The sequence below is a fragment of the Pagrus pagrus genome (assembly GCF_965226575.1).
Source record: "Pagrus pagrus genome assembly, chromosome: 7".
In the NCBI taxonomy this organism is placed as follows: domain Eukaryota; kingdom Metazoa; phylum Chordata; class Actinopteri; order Spariformes; family Sparidae; genus Pagrus; species Pagrus pagrus.
This window is the reverse complement of record NC_140191.1, coordinates 14,796,836-14,822,368: the sequence shown is the minus strand read 5'-3', so window position 1 is coordinate 14,822,368 and position 25,533 is coordinate 14,796,836. Positions and strand designations below refer to the sequence as shown.

Below are 25,533 nucleotides of genomic sequence, written 5' to 3'. Positions count from 1 at the left end.
TGATTAAATATTGCACCTTTAAAAACAAACAATAACTTTTGATACAGCAGAACCAGAGATATCACCTTTTTAATTCCATACTTTCTTCTTCCATTTCAAAACCTGGTTCCTACATTACCCAGAATGCAACGCGTACCCCTTTTCCACTGGTCAAAAATCCCACTTAAACCCGCAAAGATCGGGCTTTTGTGTGCAATGGAAATGTGTAAACTTGGCATTTACACCCGAGTCACTTGACTGTGCAGTAGACGTGTGTTTTTATCACCTCGTCTCGGCTTTGATCTAAACGTAAGACCCGGGTGAACACGTTAAATTCTGCCGTACGAAGTGATGACGTATTATCAACATCTGGTGGTGGTGCATAAATAAGGAAGGAATTTGGGATGCAGTCTGTTCAAGGGCATTTTATTCCTGGACACAGTGTTGGAGGTGGAGCCCCGGTGATTCCTATGAAAGCTGCTCGGCTGTGTTTTGCAGCCAAAAAAACTTGACTTTCCAGCTGTGAAAAATACCTGGACCGCCGACCGAGCCTGCTAACTTCCCGTTTAGCGCCCAGCTAACTTGAATGAGGATAAAATGATTTAATCGTGCGGCTCTTCTAGACTTTCCAAATGACTCAAATTATGACAGTGAATTGAGTCATTTCACGGGGGTTGTGGCGCTCAAAAGAATTCATCCACCGTTTTGTTGTTTTCTCTTCCGTTACCTCTATTTCCAGGCGCAATCGTGACGTGAAACGTACAACGTAACACTTGAGATAAAAATCACAGACAGGCTGCCTTGCTTGCGGGAAGTGGGAATGGGCTTATTAGGCGGTTTTTAGCGGGTTGACACGTGTTTAAAAAATTTTGGTGGAAAAGCGGTATTAGTAACTGAGTGACATCACTGGAGGCAATTTATCAGATTACATGCAGCTTCCTCTGCAGCCACAAAAGGCTTAATGCTACTTTTTTTGGATTATGCAGTAGCACACATCAAGACCTGTAAACACACTTTGATGGCCTATGTCAAAATGGTGGAGTTACCCTTTAAGTCCTCCCTCCAAAGTAAGCAGCATCTCCAGCTGTTAGATAAATGTACTGGAGTCTAAGACTTCAGCAAATGGCCTTTTCTTGCATTGGCTGTTCAGCAGTGTGTAAGAGCAGTGTCTCAGAGGAGCGTTCACCACAGTGATGTAAACCGAGAAGACATATCGATTATTCATCGTTTTCTTTGTGTCTGCAGTTGTTTCCCTTCCTCAGCTAAAATGACCTATTGCATGGCATTATTAAAACACTCTCCTGCATGTATTACACGTGCAGATCCCTGCAGCTGGTTTGAACAAGCCTCCAGTCTGAGAAGAGGGGTTTATATGTATGTCAAATATGTTATAACCCACTAAACCGTGAGGTAAAAGGCCAAACCTGCGCCGGAATTCAATGTCTCCTTGCAATTTCTCGATTAGTGTGGCGGAAATTTGTGGCAGCAACATGGGATTATATTTCTCAACTGAGCACTACAAAGCAAAACCCGATCCGCTGCTATTACGTAACAGCCGGTGACATAACTCTCCCCAGCCTGGGACGGTCAGGGCGCACAGAGAGCGCAGGAGGGGGAGGAGGGGGGGAGGCCGGGGCGCACGGCTTGTGAACGGCCGGCCGGTGCAGCTGCACTCTCCTCTGTGCTGCTGCTGCCTCGGGGGGAATTAAATTATTTCAAAACAACCACACAAGAGGAGGTGTACTGTTGAACAAGACAGAGAGGGCTAAAGAAGATGACGAGCGGGTTCTTGGAGCCGCTGTAAGGGACAGAGAGGAGGCGAGATGGCACTGCACGTTTTCAAATGCCTGCGCCGGCCCGGGCGCTAGAGCGACCAACAGGTAGTGTGACAGCTCCAGTGTTTGTCTCCTCATGAGTCAAATGGCGGCAGGTGGAGTTTAAAAACAGACTGACATAGCGAGGCGTCTGTGGTTTGTGTGTGTGTGTGTGTGTGTGTGTGTGTGTTTGAGAGGTGTGAGTGTGTGAGTGTAGGGCCATCCAGTGTTTTGACAGGAGAGTTATGGAATATGAGGAGCCTGACGTGCCCCTAGCTGACAACCCCATCAAAAGAGGTAAGAGGATCCATCACTGAGGTTTGATTCTGCACATCAGACTGCTGTACTTTAATGTAATGCACCTGCAAGATGCAAGGCTGCAGTTGATTTTTATTTGCTAAAGTGTGATTTCATGTCCCTCCGATCTCCCAGCATGCCCTTCTCTACCCACTCCTGCTCACCTGTCCTCCACCAGCTGACTCTTGTGTCTCACTGTGTTCACTATTATCTCCTTTCATCCATCTTACCCGGGTAACCCTCCTCATCCCATTCACCGGAGTGTGGTTAAGGTGCTGTGAGTGCGTAAGAATGGCAGTAAGCCGGAGTAATCCTCAGGGATTAGTTCTTATTTCTGCTTCTGTTTTTGGTCAATGCTGTTCTATTCAAGGCCTCTCCCCGGCTAAAATCAAACTGTTGGCAGTCGCTTGAGATAAGACACCTGGTGCCTCTGCCACAGAGACCTACTGCACACCTTAACCACTGCTCTCATAGCGGAGCGGCACAGTGTGCCAGAGCTCACCTGCACTGCTGCATCAAGGAGGAACATCATTGTTGATGCTTCAGTTTGATAGATGTGAGGCGCAGAGTCAAGAAAAGAAAGTGCCTGCATTTAACATAGCATTATTAGTAAACATAGCAGGATGACAGCTGAATAATATTCGAGTACAAGGCCTGCAGACGGACGTGCAGATAGTTTGTTTACCAGAGAAATGTACTTAAATTCCACTTTTATTCAGTTATGTTCAAGGATCAAGATTTATTTATTTGTCACCCTACAACACAGGGCTGTACCACGTAATGCAAGTTGTGGTCCCTTTATGCCGCACGAGAAAACAAAAAGGTTATGATGGAGTGTTGAGGATGAGTTCAGGAGTCTCACAGCCTGAGGAATGAAGCTGCTCCGGATACTTCTGTATCTTCTGTCAGATGGCAGCAGGGTGAACAGACTGTGGCTGGGTGGCTGTTGTCTTTTAGTCATTTATTATGACAGTAATAGAAGTATTTGGTGGTACTACAGTATAAATATAGAGATAAACATACAGGACAAGAGCACAAACAGATTAAGATGATTTCTTCGGGTATATGTGTCAGGTGTATGCTGACACGTGCACAAATAAGCTTCAAAGTTTCTTTTTTATATTGTCAGGTGGTAGAGATTTGACAGTTTTTAATTGAAGTGTCACCATGCAGTCAACTGAACTGCAAGCTACTGTAAATGTAGGAGAGTCGTGCATTTTAAATGATACTTGATCAGTTCGTCAGTGACAGTAACATTGAGCCATGCAGATAGTTTCGGTTTTATTTTCCCCAGGTTTCGAGATGTCTGCCATTGATACTTCTGCCACTTCTCAGAGCTTCGAAAGCTTTTCGAAAAAAGAAAAAAAAACATGTGACAAAAACGCTCAACAGTGATGTTATTTTCCAGGCACAATTTCCTGGGAACCTTATTATTTTACATCAAAAATAAATAGTGAACAGTGTCAGCAGCAAAGTTAACTAGAGCGTAGTACTTATACAACTGTCTTTTATATTAAAATATGCCTTTATGTCATTAGTTGAATGATTTAGTAGTATAATCATTAGAAAGAGCGATAACAGATAGGACAAAATCATCATCAAGTATTTATTATAGCCAGTATTTTAAATAGTACTCATAAGTCATACTTGTGCAAAAGTAAAGATATCATGTAAAGTACCTTAAAGTACTAAGTCTTAAAGTACCGATAAAAAATGTACTTGAGTATCAAAAGTAAGTCTATGGCAACAAATGTACTATGTATAAAAAGTAAAAGCAAAAAAGTATGAGTACAATTCCACATATATTTACATTTTTCCTTACTATCTGCTGAAGATTACCAGCCGGCCAATCATTGAATCCAGTATTCAGAATTTTTCAGATTATTGAATGATGCAGACCGCAATCTGAAAAGTAACTAGTAACTAAAGTTATTAAATAAATGTGGTGGAGTGAAAATAAAAAGTAGCAGAAAATGAAAATAGTACCTCGAAACTTTACTTAAGGACAGTACTCGAATAAATGTACTTAGTTACATTTTTTATAATGTCATGTAGTGGTTTGAACATTTAATGTAAAATGTAATTACAAGGGAAGCAGAAACATAAGGAAGGAGTAAAAGTAAATAATATTATTAAATATTGTATTAAATGTGTTGTAGATGCTTGTATGAGTTAGTTTCACAGTCATAAAAACAACCAAACAACCCACACAAATTTGTTTTGAGTGCCAAACTTTCCAAATATACCAAATATGGCAGGGTTACTTTGGGGGAAAGGTGTCAAAAATGATCTTGAGCTGGAACAACAGCATACACGATACAGTGGAAAGTGGAGAAAAACGATTTTAACAACCTTTACGCTACTTAAAGGGAAATAGGATAGATGTGAAAGGGTTAAAGGTTTGTGTCAAAAAACAAAAAAAACACCAGGAACTTACTGATCAGGTCCTAGAACTGCTGTGATGGTGTTTTAATCTGGTTAAAGTGGAGTTTCAGTGTGGTTGTGCAGTTTTTCATACTGCTGAGATGGCTCATCTGAAGATGATGAGTGTCTTGGTTTTAGTGGCTGTTGTGGGTGTCTTCTCATTTATCTCGAGTGCTCGGTTTCGTCTCTGGTTCTGCTCCACATTGTTGTCCCTTCTTCCTGTAGAGTAAAACTGTGCTCCTGTTCATTGTTGGATACAAACTGTCTGTGGTGTCCCTTAGTGACCTTTTGTCTTTTACATATACTGTACTACACATGTTAGTCTGCAGTTTTTGGGGAAATACTAGTGCTTTTTGTCAATCAAAGTGATGTCAAGCATTTGGCCTCCTCAGCCGTCTGCTCATTGATTTATAAAGAGGGCGTCACAGTTCTCCAAATCCACAATTCAATTTGACTCACAATTTAAAGTCAGGATTCAGTTTTAAAAAACATTTTTTTTCAGCAATGACAGCTGTGCCACTGTGAGACTAATCGAGTACTGATTTGTAAAGATGGTCGAATTTAAAGAATTGATTCGAAATGTAATAACAATATTTCCCTAGTCAACATAAAACAAAAAGTAGAGTAAATAGATGGCAGATGGGCACTTCACAACAACAGCTTGAGTCTCCTCACCTGCAAAACCCACGCTCTTTTCAGCGCGCGTGTGTGTAGCAGCATTCACATGTGCAGGACGCTCACAAGTCAGCGAGAGTAAAGAGAAAGAAACACTGGAAGAATAATAATTGAAACCGAATGCTAATTTTGATTGATTTTCAATTTAGAATTAAAACTGCTATACCGCTACTTAACGACAAAAAGTTTGAATTCATTAGTATCAGACCAAAAGTGCTTTTCTTATTATATTATTTTCTTATTAATCAGTCATGTAAATCATTGTCACTTGTTTTCTACAAGACAGTCTCCAAAATGTTTAAAATCACCTTAAAGCTGTGAATCCTGCTGTTTTTGTCACACTGTTGTTTTGTCGCACTTTGACCTCTTATCTTAAGCAAAAATACTGAACATTTAGCCCAAATTTATTTCCCCCTCATTGACTGCAATTGTACGGTAGTTAAGGATTAATTCAAACTAATATTGATTCTTTTCAGTGCTGAGGGAGATTTCTTATTTCTTTATTATATATGAATCTATGAATTTATTTATGAATCAGCACAAACGATTCAAGGATAACTACAATTTCTGGCAGATATTCTGTAATCCAGACCTGCTTCAACAGGCCTGCTCTCATCTGAATATATACATGTGTATTTTTGTTTCAAGTATTCACCACAGTACGTTCATTTTCTCTTTTTGTTTTGTAAATATCTGTCTTACATTTATTTTGGGCTGGTTAGATAAGATTGGTAGCTCATCTGGCTTTATTGTAAACATTGTGTCCCTGCTCTGTGCTGTATGTGTCGGGTTTATATTCAGGCACATTGGTCAGACTACTCTCTGGGTTCAGTGGTCTTCAGTGCTGTTATGTAACGCTGCAACTGTCACTTCAGCAGCCAGCTTAGATGTCAGAGTGTAGAGACGTTAGTGAGATTTTGACTGATGAGCAGTGTTGATGTTTGTGCCTCTGTAATCACCAGGGTCGTGTATAGCGAGTGTCTGTTTGTGTGTGTGTGTACAAGGTGGTAGGTTTATGGTCTGGCTGACAGGTGTGTCTTGCTAAATGTGTGTACGTGCCACTGTGTCACATTTAGTTTGTACGGAAGCCGATGGTGGTGATTGTGTGAGATTATTTTTCCACCACGAACCACCGACCACAACCGTTTATTCCACCCTGCGCAGAGATCACCTTTAATACCTTAAAATCACTAATAACACATTTCAGAAATGACAGCGGCTCAGTGTGAAGTTCAATGAGTTTGACTCATTTAACATGGCTCATTTATGTTACAAAGAACAAAACCAACCAACAGCTTTAACCTTTAAAGCGTCCGGTAATTATCATTAAAAAAAAAAGATCTTACAAATTATTTTCATATAGAAAATTGTTCTGCTGTATTCATATAACTGACAATTGAAATAAAGTTCAATCAGTCTTCACACTCCCCTCTGAAATCATATTAATACATTGCTTATGTAACTGTTCAACATATTAATTTAGCTCAAAGACCCTCAGGCTCATGGAAACATTTTAAACCCGTCGAAGAATTAAAAAAAGGACTACCCTCAATTTGGAAACGAAGCTCATATGTAGTTCAAAAAGTCTCGTTCAAAGCGCGAATCTCTGTCATTTTATTTAGCAATCACCTTCGCTCAGTTAGTGTTGAAATCCTTTGCACTTTCCGCGTGTGCGTGCATCGCTCTGCTTTCATTCCATGGTTTCTGCTTATGAAGCAAAACTGATTTGATGATGGGAGGAAAACAGTGGAAACCACAGAGGCCCTGATCAGGCGCCAGACAAAGGCCGGCTAGCTCTACATCTTCCATTGATACTTATCTCACCTGCCTTCAAACCTCTCTGTTTCTCACACACGCACGCACACATACACACAGAAATAAACCCCTTGGTTCAGACCCTCCACGCATTTACCCACACTGACTGCAACTTCGACTTTCTCACAATTGTGGTCAAAAAGGCAGACAAAAAAGAAGACCTGTTGCTTCACAGACACCCACCTTCCTCTGCCTTTATCTCCTGCGTGTGTGTGGGTGCCTGAGAGTCACACAAACATAACACAGACACCCACCAGTGTAAATACGAATCTTCTAATTTAATCAGTAAGGCTCCTTATCTGCACACAGACCTTTGTTCATTGGAAAAAGTACCAAAATGTACTATGTGCTGCTCACCCTGGTCTAAACTGTCACTAAGGATTTGACAATGAGTTTATCGCGGCTGAATCTGTCGTAGCCAAAGTTTAACTTGAATCCGGGGTGAGTTTCTGTCTCAGTTGCTCTCCTTTAACACCTTGCGTAATAGCTGATGCAATCAAAGTAACTTTCATGATTACACATAGTTAGATGACCGTGGGGTGACATGCTCATTTGTATGTTTTTTTAGGTTTTGATGTTGACTTGACACTTGATTTACAGTTCAACACTGTGGGCATGATGTTTCATTGCAAAGCTAATCCTGCTACAGTGCAGGTTTCACTAGTGCAGGAAGTATTCGGATTACAGTAAGTAAAAGCAGCATTACGTGAAAGTCCTGTGTTGCGGTATCCTGATATGGATGTAATATTGTGAATAAACATGAAAATTAAACATTGATAATGTGTTAAAAATACACTTATGATAATATAGTGTGAATAATCACAAGGTGGATCTTTTGTTTCTTATTTCATCTCATTTCTTTTTCTTACACAAACTCTTGAGTGCTTTATTAGCCAAAAAAGAGTCAAAACACACAGTAAACAAAGTTAAAGATGAATTTGACTGATAACAATTGTCTTTATTATGATATCATTATCATGAATTCATTTGGCCACAATAATCATGTAGTAAAACTCTGAGTCCTTAATTTAAAATGATATGTAAAGTCCCATTTGAAAGAAAAGTAGATTTTTGAGTCTCATTCGCAACTTGTCAAATACTGACGCTTTGGGATGGCAGCCATCCAGACGTACAATCCCACAGTGTCCGTATTTGACAAGTTGCAAATGAGACTCAAAAATCAATTTTCTTTCAAATTGGACCTTTAAATAGCAGAAGTACGGGGAGCATAAAGTACAATTATGTAAGCAAATGTAATATTAAAAAGAAAGTAGGAAAACTTGGATGGAGGATGGGTCTTGAAATAGACCCCTTTAGTGAACATTGCAAAATAGGATGTTTTTCAACATTTTTGTTAATTTCTCAGGGAACAATCCAAGGATGCTGAAAAAAGTCAGGCGTATTTAGGTGGCTGGTATCTATGAGTGAGAACAATTTGATCTGGTGATCTTAATCATGGTTAGGCAGTTATGCGGGTTTGTAATTTAGAGTGATGCAGGGCTATCGAGTTTGATATTGGACGGGGCTCGACTGAGTTAAAAGGGGACTGTTGGGCCTTGGCAGAGGTATGCGCTCGACAGAGTGCCAATCTCGTTTATAATATTTTACACTGTAGGCGTCAGGTAAATATAATGTAATTCAGTAGAGGTGTTAAGTGACAGAAAATGTAAATACAAGCATGTAAAAACAGCTCTTGACTAAACGTGCTTCATTTTGTAAGAGTGGCTGGTTTAAAATCAGATCTGACCCTCTTTAATAGAAAGTCCCACAGCGTTGTGTAATCCGGGGCTCAGTGTGGGGTTTAGCCCCAGTTTCAGTCTGACGTATGAAGCCCACGAGTACACTGCATCTTTATATTTCTGCCTCGAAAATATTCACCCCTGATGCTCATCTGTAATCAAGTTTGTTGTGTAATTTTGATTCACTTACTCCATTTTTCTCCTTCAGGAGGAGCCGTGTCCAAGAAGACTCATTTGAGTAAGTTTTTTTATGAGATTCAGCGTGTGTGTGTGTGTGTGTTAGCATGCATGTGTGTCTGTCTGTCTGCGTGTGGTAATGACATTGCTTGTGTTTGTGCTAGATATTTGTGCATGCATTGTGGTTAACTTCATAGTTAGCGAACATACAACATTGCACCTGTACGGCAACACACACACACACACACACACACACACACACACACACACACACACACACACACACACACAAGCACTGTGGTGTCACTGGAGTTGGGCTATTAGGTGCTGTGTGTTGCACCTGTGCTGCCCCCCACACACACACACACACACACAGTGATGAAAATACAACTACTCTGGCTTTGGCACTTTGGCATCTGAGTGCAGATGACAGCGATAGCATCTTGTCTTTTTTTAACTTCTTTGGTTTAACACTTTCTGCCGCAGCTTTAGCACACCTGGGTGTGTTATCAACAGTAGAGATGCTGCGTGTAACACTCCGCCAACCCTCGGGTTAGGTGGTGTGATGATAAAACGAGCATAAATAATAATGACTGTATTGATTGTTGTTGGTGAATGAATGCGCGTAAAACCAGAAAGAGTGGAGTTATTATTCAGGATTTTGTTTCGGAGGTTAGCAGTAAGGACGGAGGTCTTGTGTCGTTTATCAGTCAGGTGCTATAGATGGAGGGAGGGAAAGATAACTAATTATATTCACTCAAGTATTGTAAGCCAGACAAAAAAGTTTAAACTTAATGTTGCAACTTTACGTTTGTTTAGGTTGAATTTCCCATTTCTCTGTTGTCACACAGCTTATGCTTTGCTTAGGTTTAGGCGCAAAAAACACTTGGTTAGGGTGAAGAAAACATCATGGTTTGCCTTAAAATTCATGTTTTGGTTGCCACAATAACGGCTGGAGATGGTCCGCCTTACCGTGAAAAACTGTCGCTTTTGGTCTCCACAAAAATGGCTGTAGATGTCCCCACACACTCAAACAGCGGTCACCCGTTTGGCAGCTTTGTGGCTTGTAATATCGCCGCCACCTTCCCCTCCACCTATTGATGAGAAAGTCTGCTAATAAGCATATACTGTAACATTATGCCCCGGTGACTGGGCTCAGCCTGGTTTAAGGATAAATTTGAGGAACTTTTACTGTACTTAGTTCATTGCTTTCCATTTTCTTCTACTTCTACTTCTACTCTACTACATCTCAGCAAGAAATATTGTGCTACATTTATCTGACAAGTTGCCAGTTGAAGATTTTACCTATAAACAAACACAATTTAGGACTTTATTTAGTGACTTTCACACAAATAAAATATCTCAATGTATTTTCTTATTACTGTCAGAGTAAAAAAACACACCCATGTGCATCAAAAGATTCAGCAACCTGAATATTCTAAGTGGAAATCATAGGTGTGACTTTGAGAACAGATAACATCTACTACATCATCTCTTAATCATTCCTGTTGAGAAAAGTTTGACTTCAGTTCTCAGGGAGAGTCTAAAAGGTGCCAGACAGTATAAGGCAAATTTTTCGATTTGTCGTGTCAAGTGAGGGGGTGAAGGATAACAACAAAGGTATGAGGAAAAAGTACCTTGAGAGAGACGCTAGGCAAGGGGACAGTCCCCCCTTTTTCTTTGTGTCTCTCCTCTCTCTCTCTCTCTCTCTCTCTCTCACACTCACACACACACACACACACACAGACAAGGAAGGTGAGGCGGTGACTGACACTCAAAAGTCTGAATATGTCTGCTAAAGCTGCAGTGAGCACCTGACCTGGCTTTGCTAAAGGACGAACGAAAAGAGAAGAAAGATTGAAAGGACTGATAGGTGGTGTGAAGAAAAAAGAAGTGTGTGAAAAGAAACACAAAGTGAGAGGAAAAGTGAGATTGTGAAAGTGGGACAAACGTCTGAGACGAGTGGAGGAGTGAGGATGATGCGAGGTAGGGATGAAGTTCTTTGGTGTGTATATGTGTGTGTGTGTGTGTGTGTGTTTGTGTGTGTGGGTAGTACAATCAAAGATATTTTATTGATTAGATCAATTTCATGATTTTTTGGCAAAGTTTCTCTCCAACGCACCATGATTTTACAGTTTACGATTGTTCAAAGCGATGATGTGACTGCGAGCTGATGCTTTTGACGGACCGTTGTGTGTTCAAGACGTCTAATAATGTCACGTTTTGGTTTTAAACTTTTTTTTATAGCTTTTGTGAAGTCCTTGAAATAACTGTTTTCATGCAGACTTCGACACCTGCGTCTTCAATCGCGTTGCCTTTTTTTGAACGTTATCAGGCTGTGTGATTAAGCTTTTTACTTCGGGTTTGATGTAGCACCTGGTTAAACAGCAAAACTTGCTCTAAATTTCACGATTATGCACTTATGTCAAGCAATTTTGGAAAATAATGTTTTAATTAAGTTCAAGCTTTAATCAACCAGATATTTTTAGTAGGTTTGTATTGGATCCAAGATCCCATCTTAAAGACACACACACACACACACACACACACACACACACACGCTCACACAGTTTAAAGCATACCTTAAGAAGGCAGGCGTTCTTATTTGTTTTGAAATGTAGCGTCTCTCCAGAGGTCTTGATCGTATGACTGTTGGTTTACGTTCACATCGATATATGTGTTTCAGTCTTATGGTTTGGCAACATGACTCAAGTTTGAGCTTCCTTTGATGCATTTAAGATTTGAATCATGTCTCAGATATTTCTACCCGCTGTCTCACTCCCACATGTACAGTGCACCTCAGGCGACAGGCTGAGGCGACTCAAGATGCTGAGAATCAGGGTGCAATAAGTCGTTTAAAAAGTTCACTTCGAAAAACCAGATGTCCGCCTTTCGTGTTTTTGTCTCGAGTAACCATATTTCCATTATAAGTAATTTAAGTAACAAATGAAAACCAATTAAGACCCAAGAGGCCGGGTCATAATATGACATTTGAGATGTTGCAAACCCTTTTTTGCAAATACACTTCCACCGAATTCTAACCAACTTAAAACCGAAAGAGACAGGAAAACAGGATGCCTCACAACCGCAGTGCATCAGTTTGAATGGACTGACTCCACACACATACAGTAGACAGGATGCAGAGGAAATGCTGATAAGATTGTAGAAATGCGATTATTAAAGTGATAAAGAATTTGATTTATTTTACAAAGTATTTCAGAATTGATTGAATAAAACACAGAGCGGAGAAGGGCATGAGAAATAATGTCTTTGCAAGTTGCTTACACACTCCCTCTCCTGCAACATGCAAACACACACACAGATCTGCAGCTGCTTGTTAGATGGCGCCTAGATGAAGCATATCTCAGCCCTGCAGCTGTGTGTGGATACTGTGCGCACGAGAGAGAGAAAAGCAGCCTCCCACTGCAAAATATACAACTTGGGTCTTCACCTCAGTGATAAACAATTAATGGTCTTACTCTCCGCTGTTACACACTGGCAGTGGGCTTGATGTCGCCCAGAATTCACGCACACACGATTCATATGGCTTTGTTGTTGTGTTGGGGGGATTCCTGCGTTGACTATTAGACAGTTTCTTTATCACAAAGGATTTCCTTGTTCCTCCGGGTGCACGAACCTGCAGAGCACTTCCAAAAGCAGCAGAAGCGTTTGGCTTCAGATCAAAGCTAACATCAAAAGTCGCAGGTGACACATTCCCCCCGAAAAATATGGTAAAGAATTGCAACAGTTGAGCTGATTCATACCCGTTGTCAAAACATTACCTCTTTCAAACACCCCCAAGTTCAGCCACACTTCAAAGTAAAATATGGTAAATGTGATGGTAATTAGTTTTCAGATCAGCTTTGATAATTTTCTCAAACATGGTTCTGTAGGTAGTTTTTCTCACTCTGTTGTTGTCAAATAATGAATGAAACTAAGTAGTGAAGCAGTTCTCACATTATTGAACACTCAAAGACTCGTAGGCAGCGGTGAAATATACGTGTCCGGAAATGTTCAGTGACTAAATATTTAATACAGACGAGTGCCGTCTGATACTTTTTAATAGATTACCGTAGTTTGTCATTGTTGGGAATAATCTTTATTTCATGCGACGGTGAATACTTTTCATTCAGTTTGTTTCTTTTCTGTTCTTTTTGTATTAACTCGTTTTTTTTTTTTATCTATATCCTAAAATACAGATTACATTTATTTTAAGAAAATTGCAGTCCTAGATGACGGCTTTTCATGAAGGAAGTCATCGCTGACAGGCGTATTTTAATTTTGTGTTAGTAAGTCAGAGTCATTTTTAGATCCCTTTTCGCTTTGCACGGCAGGACCAATGAATCGAAAGTAGGATTTGGTACACTTTCCTTTTATTTTGATGGCAAATACATAAGAAAAGCATCAATTTTATGTATATTATAATTATGTATTATAGTTTATTTTGGTGACTACAAATATTTCACAAAGTTTTTTTTCCCCACCTCATAAATTCTAATACAATAGAAAATACACCTGTGTTTATTGACCAAATGGTGCCTGAATAAAAAATAAAAAACAAAAAACAAAACGTTGAGATGTTTTTAACATCTTGGCTCAGCAACATACTAAATTAAAATATTGTATAGTATAATTTATATTAATTGATATAGTGGAAAGCAACATAATCCCCTCAAAGTCTTTACCATCAACAATAATGAAATTTAATGAATGATTTCATTATTTTAAAATCATATTACGGAGGTTATGAGAAGGTGGTGTTGTAGATGAATAAAATAGGATAGGACCATTCAACAGATGCTGGTAATATATGCAGGTGGCTGGTCGATCTGTTTCACTCACCAGCCAATAAATCTACTGAGTGGCTGGTAAAATTTGAACATTTGTTAGCCATTTGGTTGGCGGAAAGACTTTAGCGCCCTGTGTGTATTTATATACACATATGTGTGTGTGTGTGTAATCCTCCTGCTCTGGATTTAATAAGAATTATTTAAAAAACTTGGGATTGATTTGTGTGTTCTTGTTTGTTAATCTCTGTGTGTCTGTGAAAGTGTGTGTGCGTATGTGTGCATATGGGTGTGGGGTGTGTACACAAACTTTGTTTGCAGTCTTGCTTGCGTGTGTACTAAAGGTAAGCTTCCGTCAGAGGAAAGTTGAGGTTTTTTGTCCGTTTACAGTGCAAAGAAAAGGCTGCTGACAAGGTGATTTCAGGCACAGAGTGATGACTTGAGAGGGGCAATCTGTATCGTCCACCTCCTCACTCCCCACACCACACACCACCCACCGACACACATACAAACACACACACACACACACACACACACATACACAAAAGTACTGTGATTATTGAGAGTAACTCTGTCTGGGTTGAAAGGTCTGTTTTTTTCATATGAAGTACTCAGTATTTGATATTTGAATATGTTTGTGGTTTATTTAAAGTGATACATATTGATTACTGTTTTTCAGGCTGTCGTCATTTAACACATTAAAAACGTCTCGGTGAAGTGCTCTTTTTTTTATTGTCATCAAGCTTGAAAATTAAATGTTTTCCTGTCCCGCGTTCATTAGAAAGTCATCACACTAAAACCTCTGAACGTTTTCTGATTTGTATTTGTGTTTATACGGCAACGCTTCAGTTGTTTGTACGTCGACGAATGTGCTTTTTAAGTCATTGATAACTTGGAGTAATGATTGAAAGAAATCAGTCCATCTCTGTGTGGCGGCGTCTTGGTATACTTTGTGTGCGGAAGCGTGGGAGGAAGGTGGCACTCTTTTATTTAGTCTGACAGACCAGAATATTTCCATCGACTGTACTCAAACCTCTTCACTGCTCATAACATCAACCAGCACATGATTAAGTGAGTCTAGAATGATCTAGAATGATCTAGAATGATCCAGGAGTTTAAAGCGATCAGATTGATTGATTTCCCTACATGATCATGCTTCAGTATGAAGATGTTAACGCAACTTTGTGCGGTGTATTTATGGTTGGTTTCATAATGTAGGGTGTTTCTGGGACGCCTATAGAATACTCAGCGATTGTTAAGAGTAAGTCGTGACATAATGCAGCTAAACAAAATAGTGTTGCTTGGCACCACTAGACTGGAAAGTCAGTTCTATTTTAAAAATATCTATAACTCCAAAATACCTCATTATTTGGGTCATGTTGAGCTGTGGAGCAGGCCTGCCACACGAGTATAAATCAACATTAGCTATTTAGGCATTAGGCAGTTAAAAAGTCCACTTTTAGTTCCAACGTACATGTATTTGTAAAACAAGCACTCGTCTTTAAGCTGTATTGCGCGCTGGATATTATAGCCCCTACTCTGTCGCTGAGAAAGACACTAAAGGGAGAAATGAAGGTGGTTTTGGTTCTTTTTGGGTATTTTTATCTCTCACGTGCACAGACACCAGGAGATGATGGGTTTGATCGGTCAAGGCGTGTGGTCAGAGACACACAAAGAGTTCACAGCTGCTGATCGTAGATTCGGTCAAAGTTAATTTTCCACCATTATTGTAAAAAAGTACCCAGAAGTCGTACTTGAGTGAAAGTAAAACTATCGTGTTAAAGTATCACTTTGATTGAAGTCAATTATTTATTTGAATAGCGTTGAACATAAGTCTTCAGGTATCTGATATTAAAAGTACTTAAGTATCAAATGTCATTTTGGAATAAATGCACTTTAGTCTGGCCAATTATTTCTTTTTTTTATTGATTGCCAGTAAGATAAATACATTTAAAAGGTACCTCGCCCAATTATATACATTAAAGTGTGTTTACAGGTCTTGGGGAGCACTACTGTATATATCTCCTGTTGTATTGATTTTGATCATTTATTTTTAAACTGTGTTAAAGTGTTTTAGGGTGCAATGCAGACCAGTGGACTGCTTTTCAAAACCTGGTGCCTACATTACCTACAATGCAACTGAGCCACTGAGTGACAACACTGGAAGCAATTTATCAGATTACATGCAGCTTCCTCCGGAGCCACAAAACGCTTTGTACTGCTTTTTTCACATATGCAATTGTACTCCTCAAGACCTGTAAACACACTTCAATGTGGAACATTGTTGGAGTTACTCTTTAAAAATATGCTGTTTGGCTCTGATGCAGCATGTAATCTGCAAAGTAACCAGTAACTAGACTTATCAATAAATGTAGTGGAGTAAAATGTACAATATTTGCCTCCAAAATGTAGTGGAGTGGAAGTATAAAGTAGCAGAAAAGTACAACACTGTTTTGCAGGTGTTTGTATTTTGGTTTTAGTCACGACCTATGAGAATTATTAGTACTAAGATTGTATGGAAAGTTATTGTAGGAGCGGTGTGTGCGATTGCTGTTTGTGTGTGTGCGTGCGTGTCTACATGAACAGTGAAAGGTTGTGGGTCTCAGTGGATTTCCTGTTGTTTGAGGTTGACAATCAGAACTGAAATAGTGAAAAAACAGAGACCACTTATGTTCTCTCCACCTATCCTGCACTGCTGACAGACACACAATCATAGTCGCAGCTCAGTAACTTTATTTTACTCAATGATCAATATAATATTACATGATGTTGCGTTTGAAGGGATGTGTTTCATCTTCCGAGGGGGCTTTTTTTCCCCCCAATATTTCAGTATTTTGTCAAATCTGTGAAATACACTAATCCTTATCTTGAGGTGAATCTTGAGGTGAATCAATTACTTCTATAGGTAGCGGTCACAATCCAATCAGCAGTGAGTATTTCTGCTTTATCATACATGCAACTGCTCGACGCAATAATCCAAAAAGTGCATTTTACCTCAGACCTCCTGTCCTCCTCAGGAGCCTTCAGGTGATCCCTGTGGCACCGCGTAAAGAGGGCACACACTGACACACTGACACACACATACACTCGTGAACAAATCTGACACAGTTATGCACGGAAATACTGCTGCCTATAAGCATCAGACGTAATTGTCACACCATCAGTGCATTTGTGGAAGGAAGAGAGGAGATGACAGGAATAGATAAAAAGAGAGATAATAGTGAACAAAATGACAATACTGTGTGATCTGCTTCCTGGGTGAGTATTATCATTCATAAAAGTGTTACATAATGCGAATCACGCAGCTAGCGATGCGCGCTCCTCTGTCGTTTATTTAGAGATACGTTTGACAGAACACGCTTTAAAACTCCTCTGTCACCGAGGCAACGTGTATCGCACTTGTCTGGTTCTGACAGAAAAATCGCCGCTACGCAAAAAAATCTGAGGGGTGTAAGAGCTCACAGAGATCAGGGGCATGGGGGGTGGGGGGGGGGGGGGTGGGGAGGTGAAAGGGGGATGGCCGGTTACTGGCAGTGATGAAGGAGAGAGAGTGCATTACTGGCAGCTGTGTCCTTTATGAGCGAGACAGAGAAGGATTCACAAAGAAAGAAGTGACATGAAAGAGGGACAGTCAGAGTGAAAGAGAAGCCAGTCAACCACTTGAAAGCGCTCTGAGGTTGACACCTTCATATTCTCCGCCTTACTCCATTTGCAAATATTCCACGTCCTCAGAAGACTCTCCTCATCATATTTGATGTTATTTTGCTCATTTATTATTAGGGCAAGGGGTGTTGGAGAGGAAAATACCTTTGGTTTACTCCGATCACAAAACAACTGATAGATGTGAAAGGGGAAGTACAGCAGAACACTAAGTTCTCACAGTGGGAATCAATTTCCAGTTTACTTCTCTGGGTAAAAAACATGCAGTGTCATTATGATGTTGGCATATTTCACTTTAACAGGCACAACTGTTTCTTTACAGAGGTTGAGATTGATGTTTTTTATTAAAATATTTCATGAATCAGAAATTTTAAGGAATCTTTCAATATTGTTAAAATAATGTAAATATAATATACAAAAGGATTTTACATTAAAAAGTCTAAAAACTTTGTTATACATTTTGTTGAGTTACTTACATTGTCCAGATGTTTCCAGCAATGTTCAAACCCAGAGAAATTCTCAGGTTTGCTGCCTGACTCTGCAGTCATGAAACGAGACTAAACTTAACGGTAATAAAACTTTAAAACATTTTACCGTCCATGAACATTTGTGCCCTGAGTCACGTCAGATAGCTTTAATCAGCAATCGTTATGTGTTTACCACCAATGAGGGGGGTAATTTGCATTTATCTGACCCAAGATAACTTAAGCTGGTGTCTGTGTGTTTGATTTCTCTCTCACCTCAGCACTCACCCGAGACTCTGGTTCTCCCTCTTATCCTTCCCCTCTCCTCTCTTTAACGTAACGTTCATGAAGTAAAGTACAGTTCCTCTCCAGCTCCAGTCAGCAGTCAACATTACAGTCAATAAACAACCGACAATGGAAGTCCTCTTTGTGGATCGCTGCTGCAGTCAGGCTGATTGGCGGGAGTGAAGATGAATCCACTTTTTAATCAGAAAAGTTTAACAGTATCAGAGCAGAATCCGATGTCACAATTCTTACACTTGAGATTTTACCGTGCTGTCATTTGAATTGATAAATACGAGGTAATGAGTTCATCTTACACTTACAGGGGACTGATACTCATCAGGTCAGCTGTCAGACATTTGTTGGAAGCTACTTGCTTGTATGTGTGTTACAGTTGTTTTCTCCCTCTTGATGTGTCATTAACCAAGTGACTGTGAAGAAGCGCCTGTGTGGAGGAAAGCAGAGGAGAGCTGCGTCTGAACATGTTAATCACAACTTTTACTTCCATGTGTGCTCAGCCCAGATTGAAGTCATCCCCTGCAAGATCTGCGGTGATAAGTCCTCCGGAGTGCATTATGGAGTCATCACCTGTGAGGGCTGCAAGGTGAGATGGCAGCGTCCGACACACACTCACTGTACAAACACATGCATCGGTATTAAAGGGGCAGTTCAACATTTTGGGAAATGGCTTTTCATACCATTCTCATGTGTGTCCATTCAGTATGCTAGCAGCCTGATAGCGTAGCTTAGCACAAAACCTGGAAACGAGGGGAAACGGCTAGCCTTGTTCTGTCTAAAGGTAAAATGTCCTCCAACCAGCCTCTCTAAAGCTAAATTTTTTATTTCTTGACTAAGGTTACTTTGTGGAGTCTCCACTTCAGAGCCAAGCTAACTGTTCCCTCCTGAGACAATAAGTTAAGCTAACCGGCTGCTTGCTCCAGCTTCCTACTGAACATACAGATCCAGATCGTTTCATTTGACTCTCAGCAAGAACTCAAATAAGCACATAAAATTTAGGGAATGTGGTAAATTCATTATTATCTTCTTGCAGATTTTTTTTGGTTTCATTATATATATTCAGCTGATAAATACCCAAGATAAATGTTAGCACAGAAATGTTCAAGATATGTTTGAGAAACTCCAGCAGCCAATGTCCTGCTAGCTAGCTACATATCTTGCAAGCCAATAGTGGTTCTTCAACTGTGGAGAGAACAACTCCCATGATCCTGCGCTACTTTGTGACATCATCACGGGTCTCATGATTTGGTTTTGATTGAGAGATCCCAAGCAGCAAAAATGACATACTGTGCATTTAAAAAATGATATTTTAAGGGATCTCAAGACTCTATATTGGTATCTGGCTCAAAAATTTCCCCTATTTCTGTTGGTCTGTTCACTCCTCAGGGATTCTTTCGGCGTAGCCAGCTGCCTACTGTATCCTACTCCTGCTCCAGGCAGAACAACTGTCAGATCGACCGGGCCAGCCGCAACCGCTGCCAACACTGCCGTCTGCAGAAGTGCTTGGCGCAGGGCATGAGCAGGGATGGTGAGACATAAACACACTGACACACAGACAAACTCAATCCTTCATTCAGCATTTGTTTATTTCTGTATGTCCATTTTTTGTCCTCCGCAGCGGTGAAGTTTGGCCGGATGTCCAAACGTCAGCGGGACTCTCTGATCGCTGAGGTGGAGAGACACCGACAGCAGCAGCAGCAACAGCAGCAGCTACAGGGAGACACCCAGTCTGTCTTGTCCTACCCCACCAAGGCCCGTCAAGACCGCTCCCCGCAGCTCCTTCAGCCCATGGCCTACTCCTTCAGCGGGGACGCCGATCTACTCCCCTACCCCGCTGATATGCATCCTTACCTGGTGTGCTCCCCAAACGAGTCGCAGGTGTCGGGTATGATCTACCGAGGCTCAGGTGTCTCTCCCACATCGAGATCCCAGGGGAGGGGGGACAACAGTGGTCACCCCGACATAAGAGGTGAGGCACTCGTGTGTACTCATTTCACTGTGTACAGTTCCCTTTATCCTCTTCTGCTTGTTCCTTATTTTTCTGTCATTTCTCTTCCTCATGTCAGGGTTTGACTCCAGACAAGTATCTCATGATATGATGGCGATTCATGCATACAGTCCTCTGGAGGACCCTTACAGCCTCTATCCTCACTCTCTGAGAAACATGGGTGAGCAAACAGCACACTGGGCTAACGTACGGAAGCTGAGATGAGCCGTGCTTGCATTTTTTAAAGGAGACCTGTTATGCTTTTTAGTTTTTTTCCTTTCCTTCAGTGTTTTATACAGTTCCTTGTGCATGTAAAAGAGCTTGAAAGATAAAATGGTCAAAGTCTGCACCAACAGAAGCTCCTCTCTCCCACAGCATGTATGCTTTAATGCTCATACCTATTCTACCTATTCTAGTAGTAACCCCAAATAAAATTATGAACCTGAAAATGAGCATTATATGTCTCCTTTAATGCCATTATCTCAATATGGCGAGTTAATTATTTCATTATTTCAAATAAGCGTTGTTCTCTCGAGATAATGAGATAATCAACCTGGTATCATGAGAAAACAAAAGGTTGTTTCCTCTTTTAACTTAAACTATTTATCAAAGATCAGGAATGCCACACTAGCATTCACAGACTGCATGTTAAACTGTAGCAACTGATTTAAGATCAAGGAATCTGAATGTCAGATCAAGGAGTATCACTTATTGATCAACGCATTAGACTGTGCTTCAATCTCACTTATTTAATAACATACTTAATTGTACCATTCAAATACCCAACAATATCCCATCGAGAATTGCTTTGGTTGTTGCTTCCCGGACAGATTCATCTGCCTCTTTGTTTTTTACGAGATAACACGGTAAATTATCCTCAAGATTTTCATATGATAACAAACTTTGTTTGATCGGAATAATTAACTCGGCATTAAAAAATTATTGCAAGTATGTCCCCTCTTGGCTTCCATACCCAATAACATGTGTGTTTTATTTTTAACATTATATTTCTTTCTCTTCAGATGAGCTGTGTGCCAACATTGTGCGCTCCCACAGAGAGACCAGCCAGTACCGAGTGGAGGAGCTGCAGGCTCTCAGATGGAAGCTGTTCAGCAGAGAGGAGATCCAAACCTACCAGAACAAAGTAGGTAGTGGTTCTCACACTCCCTTTTGTATTTGTGTGACATTACTCAGTTACGCAGTCTCAAAGCAAAACATGCCATTTCAGATGGCTTGAGGCTGAGGCAACTTTTGATTCATCAAAGAGAAGACTGAAAGAACTTGATTCGTCATTTTCCCCTCCTCTTCTTTGTCTTTGATCACACAGAAAGCCTATGTTCAATTCAAGTTTAATGACCTTTTTGAACCTCAAAAAATGACCTTTCATTAGCACGTACAAGTATGCTATGATTAGAGTAAATAAAGAACTATAATACAAAAACGTTATATTCTAAATTAGAGGAAGAGCTGAGTGGTTATGACAAAGAGGGTGAGTTTATGTGGGATGAATTGAATTTTGATTGATTTGACGGTTAGGTTGCAAACGTATCTCACCCTAAAATCTTTTTTCTCCTACTTATTCTCACTTTCAGTCAGTGGATGAGATGTGGCAGCACTGTGCCATCCGGCTCACTGACGCAGTGCAGTATGTGGTGGAGTTCGCGAAGCACATCCCGGGCTTCCGTAATCTCAGCCAGAACGACCAGATCGCTCTCCTGAAGACTGGTGGGTTTACCTTACAAGAAGACACCTTCACTTACAATCTGAAATACTTTATATCGCTCTTTTAACCGATCTCTTTCTTCCCTTTTTTTTCCGCTCAGGCTCCATGGAGGTGGTTCTGGTCAGGATGAGTCGGTTCTTCAACACAGAGAACAACACTGTCTTCTTTGACGGGAAGTTTGCTGGAGTTGAAGTCTTCAAGTCTTTGGGTGAGGATTTGTCTACACACTGAAGCACAAAGGCAGTTTGGAAACTGTATGGCATTCAGCATAAAATAAAAATACTGTGGTTTATCAGGGCTCTGTGGTTTCTTCTCTTGCAGCATGTGGTGATTTAATCACAGCGGTGTTTGAATTTGCTCACGGTATGTGTGCTCTGAAGCTCACTGAGCACCAGATCGCTCTCTTCAGTGCTCTCGTGCTGATCAACACAGGTAAGATCATCTCACTTGTCTCTCAATTATGTTGCATTTTATTCCTCAGTATTTGAAACATAAAAAATGCACTTCGGTGCAGATGGGTACCAGTGGATGAGCAACATATTTCAAGCTTTTTACTTTCCATTTTCCATTTTACTTTGTTGACTTTTCTTTTCTTGTTCTCCAGGATTTACCTGGTCTATATATTTAAACTGGTCATTCTTGATTGCTAAATCTAGTCAGTCTATCATCTCTCAGACCAAAAAGTTAACATTTTTGAAAAAACAGTATTAATTGTGGTATGAATTTAGGTAATAACAAACATAAAACATAATTCTGAAATATTCACCCTCGCGTTCAGCTGACAAATATCAGTCAACTTATTGATAAACACAAGTATTTTAGCATATTTTCCATCATGTTTTGCTGCATTCATTCCCACACAATTAACCACTCTGCCCCCTAGTGGCTGTCAACAAACATGGTAATATTAAAGGTCCCATATTGTAGAAAGTGAGATGTCCATGTCTATTTTGATCATAAAGCAGGGTTGTGTGCTATACAAATACTGTGAAAGTATCTAATCTCTTAGTCCACACAGAAAAAGCACACTGCCTTTATTCACAAACTGTACCTTTAAATAAGCCTTCAAGACTTCTGTAAAGTTGTGATGTCACAACTACGCAGTCCCCGCCCTTAGCAACACCCCCAGCACAGCTGTGGTTGCAAAAACCAGCAACAGAGCTGATACAGAAACATGGTACGAGGGTGCTTGCTCAGGCCTGTGAGAGCTGACCAATCAGAGAAGACTAAGCTGGTTGGAAGGGAGGCCTTAAAGAGAGGCAGGCACTCTCAGACAGACTGTGAATAGAGGTGCTGCAGCAATAGACAGTATGAGAAAAATAATGGGTTTTTTGAGCATTAAAGCAGGTAAACACCCCCATAAAGTAGAAACCTGAAAATAAATATGGGACCTTTAACAGACCACGTGAACCAGGACTGTTCACACAACTGTAGAGTGATAAAAAATAAAACTGTCTTCACCTTCTTGTCTTTCTGTGCAGATCGTCCATGTCTGGAGGATAGAGGCAGGGTTCAGCGAGTGCAAAGAAGCGTGGAGTTAGGACTCACACACATTCTCCACCGAGACAACCAAGAAAGTCTAATGCACAAGGTACATGTCTCAATATAGAGCAGATTCATTCTCTTTAGCCCTCTGACTGGCTAATGGAAAAGCAAACATTTTTTCTTTAATCTGCATGTTCCTTACTGTCGTACAGAGCATAAATGTGTCTGTGTCCTCCCTGCAGCTGTACCAGAAGATGGCAGAGTTGCGTTCGCTGTGCAGTATGCACATGGAGAAGCTGCGCTGGTTCAGTCAGCGTTACCCGCTCACTGCTCACTCACTGTTCCCTCCGCTGTACAAGGAGCTGTTCGCCTCTGAGGCCGAGCAGCTGCCTGGGACCACTCACTGATGATACACACACACGTGCACATACATTAAGAGAGCATTTATATCTCATTATTTCTTCCTGACAGAATCTATTTTTCTAATAATGAAAATAAATGAGAAAAGTAATCATAGCGTGTTTAGAGTCATATGAGACCCAGCAGAGCTTTTTTTTTTTGGTAGATTGTGTCAAACATATGAATTTCAAATATTTTCATAGCTTAAAACTATTTTGATTATTCCAGGGAACATGTGTTTTGTTGTTTTTTTGACACATTGTCAGTGGGATTCATTTTCTCTCAGGATGTGCTGTTGTGATTCTCTCCAGTTACAGTTACAGTGTGTCACAGTGTGTTCAGACATGCAGACTCAAAGAGGCAGTCAGTGACAGTCAGTGCAGCAGTTGACAATGTATCTTCACAGTATGAAACACTGACCACCTGTGGAATTAAAAGATGACTTTCAAAAGTTGTGAATGCTATTAGTTGTTATCAGCTTGATTCCATTGTTTGCGCAATAACTAAACACTTAAGTTAAACATAATTCCAACAAGTTAAGACACAAGGAAAGAAACACTGAATAACAGCAAGTGTGCAGGCAGAGACAAACAAAAAAAAAAATCCACAAGAAGCTTATCATGCTTCTCCCTTTAGAAGTAAACATCACATTCCAGGAACAAAATAAGAACATCACACACTCATAATAATGATTATATGTACACACTTGATTGATAATATTATCAATGTTACACAATCCACTTTCCCAGTGTCTATTCATTAGCTCAGTATGTCCCGAAAGTCCCCGAACAAGAAGGCAATCCTGGGACTATTGATGATTTGTTAAACCACAGTAGGTCTTTCTAGGCTTTCAATCTCATGACCCAGATGACATGTGAAACAAATTGAAAATAGTGATGACAGTGAACTCGTCAAGCTCTGTTAAAGCCCGATAACGACTCCGTTCCACCTACTAAATATGTACATGTAAATATTTTTGTGTAATCTCATCATCTCATTTTTTCTTTTCAATTTGTTTCACTTGTCATGTTAATATCTGGGTCATGAGATTGAAAGCCCAGTCAGAGAAAATTTGGGTACACGAGTTGCCGAGTTGACGTCCTGTGATGCTGAAACAGGGCAGAGGAAAGTAAACATAAGGTTGATGGTACATGAATGTTTGTGAAATATATTTCATGGCACACATGAACAGCTTTCAGTGTGTTGTTTAAATGCACAGAGCGATAAAATGCAAAACATAAATATCAGGTTTGACGAATGCCAGTAAACTAACAGACTACCAACCTCAGAAAACAAATGACTAATTAGAGCTGAATATGATCTGTGTACATATTTCGTGCTCGACACGTCCAAAGAACAAGAGACAACCTGCCTCTTTGTGTCTGTATGTCTGTAGAGAAGTGTTTCTCCTCAGGTTGATGTTGTCACAGACAAAGCAGCGGTACCTCTAAACTTTTATCCTTCGTGTTTGACTAAATCCTCACAGGCTTTTATATCTTTTGAGCTCTGAAAAGATGTTGCATTAAGTGTAGAAAGAAAATGTGAAGATACAGTAGAAGTCTCTTCCTCTGTGTGCAAACTTTTCCTTTGTTTTTCCAGATTAACCTGTATATGTTTTTGTTTTGTCTACATATCTTTGAATAAAGCCATGAGCAAAGAGGAAATGATGAGAGGTTTCAGCATTAAGTACTGCATGTCCGGATGTAGTCCTCCCTGTTCCTGGAACGGCTGATGTTTTGAAGTAAATAATCCATGTAAATCTTTTAATAAACTGCTGAAGCTGTGACACAGAGCAGATCTGGTAACTT

General features: G+C 40.3%; 1 protein-coding gene across 1 annotated transcript; it reads left to right on the top strand.

Annotated features, from left to right (window-relative positions):
• Positions 1-1,682: 1,682 nt before the first annotated feature.
• Positions 1,683-25,517, top strand: rorc (RAR-related orphan receptor C). Its single transcript, XM_084357403.1, has 13 exons — positions 1,683-1,859; positions 1,989-2,090; positions 8,952-8,981; positions 18,632-18,717; positions 19,518-19,659; positions 19,750-20,100; positions 20,198-20,299; positions 21,141-21,262; positions 21,711-21,843; positions 21,942-22,049; positions 22,163-22,273; positions 23,323-23,432; positions 23,569-25,517. The coding sequence occupies exons 2-13, from the start codon at positions 2,039-2,041 to the stop codon at positions 23,731-23,733; spliced, it is 1,512 nt and encodes a 503-aa protein (XP_084213529.1). The 5' UTR covers positions 1,683-1,859; positions 1,989-2,038; the 3' UTR covers positions 23,734-25,517.
• Positions 25,518-25,533: the final 16 nt, after the last annotated feature.

Bases quoted from the DNA above. Each gene is read 5' to 3' on its own strand.
- rorc (XM_084357403.1), top strand. From the start codon at position 2,039: ATGGAATATGAGGAGCCTGACGTGCCCCTAGCTGACAACCCCATCAAA. The intron at 21,263-21,710 runs GTAGGTAGTGGT...TCTCACTTTCAG, and splicing joins TCCAAACCTACCAGAACAAA to TCAGTGGATGAGATGTGGCA. The intron at 23,433-23,568 runs GTACATGTCTCA...TCCTCCCTGCAG, and splicing joins AAGAAAGTCTAATGCACAAG to CTGTACCAGAAGATGGCAGA.